General features: G+C 43.0%; 1 protein-coding gene across 4 annotated transcripts in view; it reads left to right on the top strand.

Annotated features, from left to right (window-relative positions):
* The window catches only part of TANC1 (tetratricopeptide repeat, ankyrin repeat and coiled-coil containing 1), a 244,115-nt gene that overhangs the window by 160,076 nt on the left and 71,593 nt on the right, over positions 1-12,446 (top strand). The window contains exons 5-6 of one of the 4 annotated variants that reach the window (XM_011358985.2): positions 284-414; positions 1,444-1,630. The exons of the other annotated variants lie outside the window; for them this stretch is intronic. Of the exons in view, the coding sequence (XP_011357287.1) occupies positions 284-414; positions 1,444-1,630 (318 nt within the window). The remainder of the gene's footprint in view (positions 1-283; positions 415-1,443; positions 1,631-12,446) is intronic. 4 annotated transcript variants of the gene reach the window in all.

Genomic DNA, 12,446 nt, shown 5'->3' with positions numbered 1-12,446 from the left:
ACATGGAAACAGGAATAGCTGTCAGACAGTGACACTGTGTTCTTCTGATTCAGGTCAAATATTTCACCCATTACACTTGGAGTTTCTCTTTTATTATTGTCCTAACCGGTCACAGCCGCTTAATTAAAATGTATTGCTAGAGGGTAGGCAGCATTGTCAAACTTTGTGCATTTTATAAAATTACACAGAAACACCAGAGAAGCAGCCGTGGTGCCAACTCCTCCAGATGCAATACTGAAACTCCCCAGAGGGGCATCTTCATTGTTTTCTTTCTTTGTTCCAGAAGCAAAGGCCGATAATGAACCGAGCTGTTCGCCGGCAGCTCAAGAACTGTTGACAAGGCTGGGATTTTTACTGGGAGAAGGGATCCCAAGTGCCACACACATAACCATTGAAGAAAAAAATGAAACCATGGTAATGCCCGAGGAGGACACTGCGTCTTATACCTGCTCAGAGGATGAATGAAGGGATAACCAGCTATCTTATCTTCTCCTCCTTCTTGAGTGGGGAAGTCATTGTGCACTCAGAGGAGTTTGGGCTGTTGTTGCATATTGAAATTTATTTCAACCCTTATGGGTTTTTGCAGTGGGGCGGTGAGGAGAAGCGGAAGGGTGCAGAACTTAAGAAAATGCCCACGTTAACCTTCCAGGCACCACCCGAGAAGAGTGGCTAAATGAATTAAAGTGGCTGAGAGAATTTCTTAGTAATGATTCTACTTTTATCTTTATGGCACCATTCTTCTCATCTGGCTGCTTTGGTATATGCTTTCCTGTGCTTTTTTAGCAGCCGAGATTTTGGAGGGTCAGTGGGGTGATGAAAAGATTTATAGGTGATGAGGCAGAGACAAAATGAGATGAGATCAAATGGTTCATCTACCAGAGAGCACTCCTCATTCTAGGGAACAGCAGCCTGCCACTTCTGAGATGAGATGTGTCCGTTTGAATAGCAATGAGGGGCCTGAGCCTCTGTCCGCTGTGGGGGTCTCCGCGTGGGTGTCATGCCTCAATTGAGATTGCAGTGGCCACCAGGCTCCTTCCCCCGATCCCAGAGCCCATAAATCTTCAGGAATTGAATCAGGTTGCAGTGCTTGTGAAACATTACAAAAACAGAGTTCCCAGATTTTCCGTGCAGAGGTCAAAGAACCCATTTGTCTTCCGCAGACTTGAAATGAAAGGAAGTCTGCCTGTTTGCTATTTCTGTTTTACAAATGTGCATTCCTACTAAATTATTTCTATAAAAAAGAAGAATCACAAGGGAGGGGAACAGAACAAGGATGTTTCTCTTAAAATTTGCAAGACCATATAGACACGAAGCTCCCGAGATTTTAAAAACCGTTTTCCACTTTCCTGTCTTTAGTTTTATCGTTTTAGCATCAAAAACAAAAGAATGTGTAGAAGCGTCCTGTGTGAGCCCTGCTAACGCCTCCTTCCGTTCATCTTACAGTGCACAGCTCTGAGCCAAGGCATCAGTCCTTGCTCCACACTAACAAGCAGCACCGCATCTCCTAGCACCGATAGCCCCTGCTCAACCTTGAATAGCTGTGTCAGCAAGACGGCAGCCAACAAAAGTCCCTGTGAGACCATTAGCAGCCCTAGTTCCACCCTGGAAAGCAAGGACAGTGGAATTATAGGTAAGAAGCACACTGCTCGGTAATGTAATGGCTCAATGCACATCAGCCAGAGCATTCATTCACCAGGCACTTCTTAAGAGGGTTTAGCATGGTCTGTGAAGGTCGGTCTGCCAGGGCCCGCCCTGTTCTTTGCAAGACAGCACCGACTCCATGTATAGCCGAGAGAATGAAGCATTGGCTTTTACGTTCCTTGGTGTTTATTTTATAATGCTGGGCTCATTTGGTTAAAAATTTTCCACATCAGAACTGACTGGCCTGTGAGGTTACAAAAATCTGCCCTCCTCACCGATGAATTGCATTTGTTGGGGAGTGGGTCCCACTAGGACACATAGCAAGGCAGTGAAATCCCAGCGTATTGTGAAGTGTCCCCAGCCCAATCTCAGGGTCACTTATTTCCCCACTTATTTCCAGGTGTTTGTTCTTTAGTTTCTTATAATGGGACCTGAACACTGTTTTGCGGCCAGGATTTTCTAAAGATGGCCTGTCTGGGCCATGCACATCCACACAGTAGGTGTGGTTATCCTGAATTGAGGGTCCGAAGACAGGGATTCTGGTCCTGACTCTTAGGCTGCTCAGCTAGGTGACATTAGCAACCTTTAATTGAGTCCCCTCTGTAAAATTAAGGACTCTGATTAGTTCAGTAGTGCCTAGTCCCAGGTGCACATTAGAATCATCCGGGGGAATTTAGAGCCCTTATTTTTACATTTCATCCCAGACAGACTGTATTTACGTTTCTGAAGGCGGGCCTGGGCGTCTGTGTGTCTTGGGTCTCCAGGTTAGCACCTTTCCGAGAACAGATGTGTGGGGCCACTAGACAGATTGTTTGGGTCCCCCTCTGCCCTAAAATCATGCTACTGTCTAACGTTGGTGTTCTGCTGAACAGTTCAGTTCCCTCCCTTTCGCTGCGTTATGCACATGTCTTTGAAGGATATTTTACATTTAATTATGGACTCACCCCCACTTACTTCCACATTAATGTGTAACCAAATGGAACAACATTTGAGCTCCTTATTTTCTTCAGTGACCTGCAGTTTCTTTCAAGTAATTTGAAAAACCAAGTTGCAGGCTCTCCGAGTTTGTGTTGCGGAGATCGCCTCGGAAGGTCTGTGAGACTCCTGGGACTGGGTCCTGGGCCTCTTGGCATCACGATGGGCCCTCAGCATAAGGAAGGTGGCCTCCTCCCTCAGTTTTCACTTGGATCAGGCTCTTTGGCGGGTTTTCATTTCAGTAATTGCTTTATTGAAATACAGCTCACATACCATAGCATTCACCCATTTAAACCGTTGAATGTCTTGGGTATATTCACAGTTGTACAGCCATCACCACAATCTGATTGCGGAACATGTTCATCACCCCAAAAAGAAACCCTGTACCCGTTAGAAGTCACACCCCATTTCCCCCCTCACCTCTAGCCCTATTCATTCTACTTTCTGTCTCTATAGATGAGCTGATTCTGGACATTTCATACAGATGGTGGATTGAGTTTTTTGTAGGCAATTTAAATTCTTCTCACTCAGCTTCAAGCCCCTCCAGTGAGCTTATTTGGCTAATTCCCCATTCTCATCTCATTCTACTTCCTCACCTGCTGTTTAGTCCAACTAATTTTTCCATTCTCATGCCCCATCCCTCTCTGAGCTGTCCACCATTGATAGATCTCTGGTATTAATTCTGTGATAGCCAGACGACTTTCTTTACAGCATTCTTAGCTCTTCTGAAATTTCTTCTCTTCTGTGGAGTTTATTTTCCTGCAAGAAGTTGGTCAGTGCTACGATTTTTTTTTTTTTTTGACAGCTTTTTACTTTTCATTGTATGGCTCTCTTATCCCAGACAATCAAGCCTTGGTTTTTTTACCCCTACAGTTTTCTAGAACAACTGAAAAACATCTACACTGGTAAACAGCTCTTCTTCGCACCCCAAACTTTTGAGAGCAAGCGAGCGGTAGGGTGCTTTTTCTACCTTGAAGATACAGCCACCTAGTTTCCCTTGTAGCTGCCGTCTTGGGAGCTTGACTTCGCAAAGCTGATATGTGAGTGAGGGTAATACAGTTGGTCTTCTCAGCTCACCTTGCTTTAATTTTTGTGGTTCCTTGCAAAAGGCAAAATTAGCGTTGAGCTTTGGTGGTGACATTATAGCTCAAAGGTAACATCGCTATTTTGTTCTTTCCTCAGTGTATTTTTCTAAGACCAGTATCTATTATCTGCAGATTTCCACATCTAGGGAAAATTGGTTCGTGAATGTATGGCTCAAGGTACCTAGACAATTTAACAAAAAGGAACAAAACATTAAGACGAGTGACTACATTACAGGTTGCGTATTGTTCTTAAGTTCTAACTTCTGTGAGCACTGTTTACTTTATAAATTATTTCATTTTCTGATAGATGCTGATTTTAAACTGTAAGAGAGGTGTATGAATAATGCAAATATTTTGTCAATCATAATTAAGTATGTACCCTTAGGCTTTTGGATACAAGGTTAACCTACAGCTCAATATTTAAATCAAGCCCAACAATAAAATACTTGACTGAAAAAGCAAAATGGCTAGCTTTAGGGAGACCAGAGAAAGAAAAGGCTTCTGAGCATGTCCTGTGACCTTTAGGTAGAAGGTGCTTCCGGCATTCCTGTGGAGTATGCTGAGAGCACGGCCCAATTTTTCTACATCGCTACGTGGACGGCGGGGTGTAATACCGGGTCCTGCCTCTTGGGACACATTTCACTGAGGCCTAAAATCATTTCAACATCGACTCCTGAGGACTGACCCTTGACTGGGGATCCCGTTGTCTTTCACTGCTGTGCGATGGGCAGAACAAGTTTATACCAAAGTAGTCATGCCTCTGCCTTGCTTAATGAGAGCTTGCATTTCAGCTTCACCCCAGCATCTTAGTAGCTTGGCCCTCTGCCAGCATGCCTTTTGGGTTTTACTCTATTTTAGCTTCCTGTGGGCATTGGCCACACTGCGCTCTTAAAGAAGAAGGTGAAGGGTAGGTCTTTTTCTACTTTTGGTGTCTGAAGTACTCGTTGTTCACATGACATGGAAACAGGAATAGCTGTCAGACAGTGACACTGTGTTCTTCTGATTCAGGTCAAATATTTCACCCATTACACTTGGAGTTTCTCTTTTATTATTGTCCTAACCGGTCACAGCCGCTTAATTAAAATGTATTGCTAGAGGGTAGGCAGCATTGTCAAACTTTGTGCATTTTATAAAATTACACAGAAACACCAGAGAAGCAGCCGTGGTGCCAACTCCTCCAGATGCAATACTGAAACTCCCCAGAGGGGCATCTTCATTGTTTTCTTTCTTTGTTCCAGAAGCAAAGGCCGATAATGAACCGAGCTGTTCGCCGGCAGCTCAAGAACTGTTGACAAGGCTGGGATTTTTACTGGGAGAAGGGATCCCAAGTGCCACACACATAACCATTGAAGAAAAAAATGAAACCATGGTAATGCCCGAGGAGGACACTGCGTCTTATACCTGCTCAGAGGATGAATGAAGGGATAACCAGCTATCTTATCTTCTCCTCCTTCTTGAGTGGGGAAGTCATTGTGCACTCAGAGGAGTTTGGGCTGTTGTTGCATATTGAAATTTATTTCAACCCTTATGGGTTTTTGCAGTGGGGCGGTGAGGAGAAGCGGAAGGGTGCAGAACTTAAGAAAATGCCCACGTTAACCTTCCAGGCACCACCCGAGAAGAGTGGCTAAATGAATTAAAGTGGCTGAGAGAATTTCTTAGTAATGATTCTACTTTTATCTTTATGGCACCATTCTTCTCATCTGGCTGCTTTGGTATATGCTTTCCTGTGCTTTTTTAGCAGCCGAGATTTTGGAGGGTCAGTGGGGTGATGAAAAGATTTATAGGTGATGAGGCAGAGACAAAATGAGATGAGATCAAATGGTTCATCTACCAGAGAGCACTCCTCATTCTAGGGAACAGCAGCCTGCCACTTCTGAGATGAGATGTGTCCGTTTGAATAGCAATGAGGGGCCTGAGCCTCTGTCCGCTGTGGGGGTCTCCGCGTGGGTGTCATGCCTCAATTGAGATTGCAGTGGCCACCAGGCTCCTTCCCCCGATCCCAGAGCCCATAAATCTTCAGGAATTGAATCAGGTTGCAGTGCTTGTGAAACATTACAAAAACAGAGTTCCCAGATTTTCCGTGCAGAGGTCAAAGAACCCATTTGTCTTCCGCAGACTTGAAATGAAAGGAAGTCTGCCTGTTTGCTATTTCTGTTTTACAAATGTGCATTCCTACTAAATTATTTCTATAAAAAAGAAGAATCACAAGGGAGGGGAACAGAACAAGGATGTTTCTCTTAAAATTTGCAAGACCATATAGACACGAAGCTCCCGAGATTTTAAAAACCGTTTTCCACTTTCCTGTCTTTAGTTTTATCGTTTTAGCATCAAAAACAAAAGAATGTGTAGAAGCGTCCTGTGTGAGCCCTGCTAACGCCTCCTTCCGTTCATCTTACAGTGCACAGCTCTGAGCCAAGGCATCAGTCCTTGCTCCACACTAACAAGCAGCACCGCATCTCCTAGCACCGATAGCCCCTGCTCAACCTTGAATAGCTGTGTCAGCAAGACGGCAGCCAACAAAAGTCCCTGTGAGACCATTAGCAGCCCTAGTTCCACCCTGGAAAGCAAGGACAGTGGAATTATAGGTAAGAAGCACACTGCTCGGTAATGTAATGGCTCAATGCACATCAGCCAGAGCATTCATTCACCAGGCACTTCTTAAGAGGGTTTAGCATGGTCTGTGAAGGTCGGTCTGCCAGGGCCCGCCCTGTTCTTTGCAAGACAGCACCGACTCCGTGTATAGCCGAGAGAATGAAGCATTGGCTTTTACGTTCCTTGGTGTTTATTTTATAATGCTGGGCTCATTTGGTTAAAAATTTTCCACATCAGAACTGACTGGCCTGTGAGGTTACAAAAATCTGCCCTCCTCACCGAATTGCATTTGTTGGGGAGTGGGTCCCACTAGGACACATAGCAAGGCAGTGAAATCCCAGCGTATTGTGAAGTGTCCCCAGCCCAATCTCAGGGTCACTTATTTCCCCACTTATTTCCAGGTGTTCGTTCTTTAGTTTCTTATAATGGGACCTGAACACTGTTTTGCGGCCAGGATTTTCTAAAGATGGCCTGTCTGGGCCACGCACATCCACACAGTAGGTGTGGTTATCCTGAATTGAGGGTCCGAAGACAGGGATTCTGGTCCTGACTCTTAGGCTGCTCAGCTAGGTGACATTAGCAACCTTTAATTGAGTCCCCTCTGTAAAATTAAGGACTCTGATTAGTTCAGTAGTGCCTAGTCCCGGGTGCACATTAGAATCATCCGGGGGAATTTAGAGCCCTTATTTTTACATTTCATCCCAGACAGACTGTATTTACGTTTCTGAAGGCGGGCCTGGGCGTCTGTGTATCTTGGGTCTCCAGCTTAGCACCTTTCCGAGAACAGATGTGTGGGGCCACTAGACAGATTGTTTGGGTCCCCCTCTGCCCTAAAATCATGCTACTGTCTAACGTTGGTGTTCTGCTGAACAGTTCAGTTCCCTCCCTTTCGCTGCGTTATGCACATGTCTTTGAAGGATATTTTACATTTAATTATGGACTCACCCCCACTTACTTCCACATTAATGTGTAACCAAATGGAACAACATTTGAGCTCCTTATTTTCTTCAGTGACCTGCAGTTTCTTTCAAGTAATTTGAAAAACCAAGTTGCAGGCTCTCCGAGTTTGTGTTGCGGAGATCGCCTCGGAAGGTCTGTGAGACTCCTGGGACTGGGTCCTGGGCCTCTTGGCATCACGATGGGCCCTCAGCATAAGGAAGGTGGCCTCCTCCCTCAGTTTTCACTTGGATCAGGCTCTTTGGCGGGTTTTCATTTCAGTAATTGCTTTATTGAAATACAGCTCACATACCATAGCATTCACCCATTTAAACCGTTGAATGTCTTGGGTATATTCACAGTTGTACAGCCATCACCACAATCTGATTGCGGAACATGTTCATCACCCCAAAAAGAAACCCCGTACCCGTTAGAAGTCACACCCCATTTCCCCCCTCACCTCTAGCCCTATTCATTCTACTTTCTGTCTCTATAGATGAGCTGATTCTGGACATTTCATACAGATGGTGGATTGAGTTTTTTGTAGGCAATTTAAATTCTTCTCACTCAGCTTCAAGCCCCTCCAGTGAGCTTATTTGGCTAATTCCCCATTCTCATCTCATTCTACTTCCTCACCTGCTGTTTAGTCCAACTAATTTTTCCATTCTCATGCCCCATCCCTCTCTGAGCTGTCCACCATTGATAGATCTCTGGTATTAATTCTGTGATAGCCAGACGACTTTCTTTACAGCATTCTTAGCTCTTCTGAAATTTCTTCTCTTCTGTGGAGTTTATTTTCCTGCAAGAAGTTGGTCAGTGCTACGATTTTTTTTTTTTTTGACAGCTTTTTACTTTTCATTGTATGTTCTGGCATTGGCATTATGTACCTCTTACTATAACCAAGTTAGTTTTTTGTTTGACAGTTTGAAACTTTTTCAGTAATGAAAAATGACATTCGTTTATTCTTCTCTTTCGCTGTCTTTCTTTCATTGAAATTCAATACTGCAATTTAAAAAGTGTTTTAAAGAGAGGAAACAAAAGTTGCTGGTTTGCTTTTTTGTATTGTCAATGAAAGATTGAGCTGTAGGAATATTGAGGTTTAATACATTTCTCAATTCTAGGCCGGTTACTCCCCTTTATTATATGCTCTCCTTAGCACCTCAATATTTTTCTTCAATTTACTTAACACTTGTTTTATTATTTACTTTTGTGTCCATATGGAGAGAGATCTCATTTATATTATTCCAGCTATCTGCTGGGCTCCTAGCACGGTGTTGGAAATGAAAAATTAAAGAGAAGTGTTGCTACTAGCAAGCTGCATTGAAAGAGGGAACCTTAATTAAGTTAGTTTATAAAAAAGCTATGCAGGATTCCCCATTCCAAGTTGGCATTATCAAATCTTTTAATGTCATCTGTATTTTAAGCTGTGTCTTGTCCTTAAAGTTAAATGACACATTTCATGTCATTAAGATTGCCCTTCATTTCTTGGCTCAAGTCAACATGTTCCCTTCATTCAGCAGATGAAAGTGGGAGGAATGAGGATGTGGTAAGTCCCCCTTTATGGGAGACCCCCAGCCTCTGGAGATTGTGTTTCATGTTGCTTTAGCTGATCTCTCTGCAGGTGGCTGAGACGGAAACGCTGTGCTGGTGACAATGTTCCTCTGTTCCATGACCTGCAGAATTAGAATCTGTTGCCAAGGGACACATTGGGGGTGTGGTAGGGAGGAGAAGGAAAGAAAGCAAGTATTTCCTCTCCAGACAGACTGTAGCTCCAGCTCTTCGAAGAGGCGGGAGTGGTGGGGCCAGAGGATAGAAAGCACTTCCTCCTGAATCAATACAGGGTGTGCAGGTTCCATTGCCTCTTTAGAAAGCAGGGATCTGTGACTCAATTGTGGTTTTTCTCCCTGCAGAACAATGCTGGTTTTCATAAGGTGTAGCCTGGAAATGGGCATCTTAAATGTTCAATAGAATAAAATATTCAAGAACACAGTGATCTCAGTGGGCAGAGATAGAGGTGCGATACCCTGGCTTTCTGTTTTGGAAGGCTTGGCAGCTGCTTGTAAAATAGGCTGGTTCGGATCCATGTTCCAAATTATTCAGGACCTGGAGAAGAGAGGGAGAGACTTTGTTTAATTTTCCATTTTAAGTTTTCAAGATTGGTCAACCCATAGAGCTCAGGTTGGAGTAGCAAAGGTTTTGGAGGTGGGCTGGTATAAAATGCATGACATTACAAGCTTTGGGAAGGTAGAGGCTCCCATCTCAGACCAGAGTTCCATGTACATTTAGGACATTTAGGACATTTAGGACATTTAGGGGAAATTTCAAACAGTGCTAACCCATCCTTAAACATTCCTGGACCTCCCCTTCTATTTAAGCTGATATCTATCGCGCCGATAATATTTGATCTAAATATTTTTGCTGAGCAGAGCCTGCAGAGAAGCTTGTGTTCCCAGATGCCCAGACGGCCTTCTCAAGGCTGCCACAGGGTTCCCTGCCTGTGTCTGTTTCCACCGTTTTGACATATTGTAAGGGAAGAGAATTTTCTTTTTAGGAACTGCTTAGTAGGAGAAAGAGCAGACTAATGACCATTAGAAGAATTTATTGGACCCCTTCCAGCCTTTCTCTGTGGAGGCCAGGGCTTAACAGAACCCTCCTGCCCCCGTCTCAACTTTACTGTGTTATACAGAGGGGAGTCTCACTTTATCCTATTTCAGGAGGCCCAAGTTCTGCCAACATAAATGTCTTTAGAAGTATAATAATTCTGTCATGCAGAAATACTATCTAAGCTGGATGGGATTAACTGAATTCCCTTGAATATCTTTTTTTTTTTTTTTTTAAAGTAAAATTCCTTACTCTTTACGTATTGAAATCATTGGCATTACCTAGAACTTAGTGTCTGATTTTTCAAATTTGCAAGTTGAAAACCTTTTAAATGTGAAACCCAGCTGTACACAATCACCATAAAGTAGCTTTTCATTTTACTTGCTTTGAAAAGGAAAACTTTATATAGTGGCTTTTAAAGGTGTTTCCTCCATGCCTGAGAAAATATTTTTTCTTAGTGATACTCCCTTGATATAACTTGCTTCCTTCCAGCTGTTGCATATGGAAATTGTAAACTGTATTAATCCCTGCTTAGAAAATAAGTATGTGCTTTCATCAGAATCCGTGTGAAATCCAATCTGATTTAAAACAAAAACAAAAACAAAAACAAAAACCAACCCCTATCACTGAAAACAGTAGGTTTTAAAGCACTTTTTCGTTTATGTCCATATTACGGTCATTAGTGTGTGTGTGTGTGTGTGTGTGTGTCTTCAAGGAAATGGGCTTTTCTCTTTAGGAAAAAAGAGGGTGGATATTAGATGAGAAACAAGCAAAACCCAGCTTTCCTATCAAGATTTTTAAAAATAATAAATCCTTTCTATCTATTAGCAGATGTGCCTAGAGGAAGGACTTACAGAACAATTCTGGCTGAGAAATAGGCCCTTAAAAGTCACTCCTCTCTTTCATTCTCTTCTATCTGTACCTGCTGACATTAATAATCTCCAGAAGGCTTTTGCAGTGTACTTCCCTTTGAGAGCTAGTGTTAAGGATAGCTCCAGGAAGGGAGGTGAGGGAATTCCAAGTGAACTGTGGCCACATCTCCCCCATTAGGTGTGTCTCCCACACAGAGCAGCTGTGTCATTCACCTGCCTGGCTCCTCAACACCTGAGCCACCAGGCCACGTTGCTTTCAGAATGATTAAGTGCTCAGAATTTGAAAAGGGTAAAGCAAGAACTTGGGCTCTTCCTACTGCCTTTCATTTTTCTTTGGGGAGCAGGGAGAGACTAACATATACTTTTGTCCTCACTTTGAAGCTGGGAGGCAGGTATAAATTTAGTCAGGTGAATACCTTCACAGATACATTTCTCCTGCAAAAGTGACTTACAGTGAAGTGGATACTTGAATTAGTATCCTGCTGGTGCTTACTAGAGTTTGATAATGTTTGTTTTTCTGCCCAGTTGCGTATGACATTAAAAAGTTATTGTAGGCTGACTTTTATCTTTCGTGTCTCTCTTCTGTGCTCTGCTAAGCTTATAAAATGAAAGTGATTCCAGAGGTAGCTTTAGACCTTTTATTTCCTGGACTTTATGTCCCAAGGGAGATGATCAGATGCAGAGAGAGGGATACAAAGAGGAATAATTTGTATTTTCCTTTTTAACTTGTAAATCCTGCCCTTTTTATTTTATGCTAATGCTGCTTTGTTGTCATGTGTTGCCCTGCTTGCTACTAAATTGAAATGCTTTGAAATTGATTTGGTAATAACTATTTAAAAGTGTTTCAAATCTGTGTTAATATTCATTTTACTACATTGCCTGCAATTTAAAAAATCATCCTTAATTATAGACGCTTTCTTTTTTTTTAATCTCTCAGGCGAAGGAGAAAAATTTGCCTTTACATATATAATTCTGTAATGTACTTGATGTGGGAAAGAAATCCTTAGTGATGATTCGAGTCAGCAAAGCACCTGCTATACTTTTAGTCAGACTGTGGTGGTTCTGTCAGTGTAGCGAGCATTTATTGGCAGCTACTATGTACCAAGAGCAAGTTTGTCCAGTACTGACACAAGGGACAATAAAGATAAGGCACAGTATCTATTTCAAAACTTGTCCACCTGTGAAACCAAAGAATGATTTCTTGTCCTATGGAGCGTCTGGGCAAGGTGGACATGTACAGCCTCCTTTGAGCTGATGGAATAAATTATTGAAAAGGGATTAAAACATGGCAGTGGTTAACACCTCTGTTGGGAGATGTGTGTTGTAGGTGCATAATAATACCAGCCACTAATAGTGCCTTTTGCTCATTTATGTACGATTTCAGAACATTGTGGAGTTATTTTACTATATCAGATGCTCCAGCGTCTGTGCCTTCGGTATTACAGGTTATGGGAAGTAAACGCTGTGTCATGTACTATCGATAGAAAATGTCATGTTTAAATCCACAGGCTTTTCTCTGGAGGCTGTTACCTGCTCTGTCAGACTGAGTTAGGGCAGTGTGGCTGAGCGAGGCTGGTCCGTCCTCCCCTCCCCCACCACCCTGCTCCAGCTGATCCTTTAGGTGTTTTCACAATCAGAAACCTGAAGAATTATGCTATGAATGCATGGCTCAGGTCCCTGGCCTTGCTGCATGTCATAGCAGAGCACGCCTTGCGCAACACAGTGAGCGCTGAGCTGGAGATTT

This window comes from Pteropus vampyrus, unplaced genomic scaffold, assembly GCF_000151845.1.
Source record: "Pteropus vampyrus isolate Shadow unplaced genomic scaffold, Pvam_2.0 Scaffold2, whole genome shotgun sequence".
NCBI classification, from domain to species: Eukaryota; Metazoa; Chordata; class Mammalia; order Chiroptera; family Pteropodidae; genus Pteropus; species Pteropus vampyrus.
The sequence above is the reverse complement of the archived record's forward strand: the minus strand, read 5'-3'. Positions and strand labels throughout refer to the sequence as shown.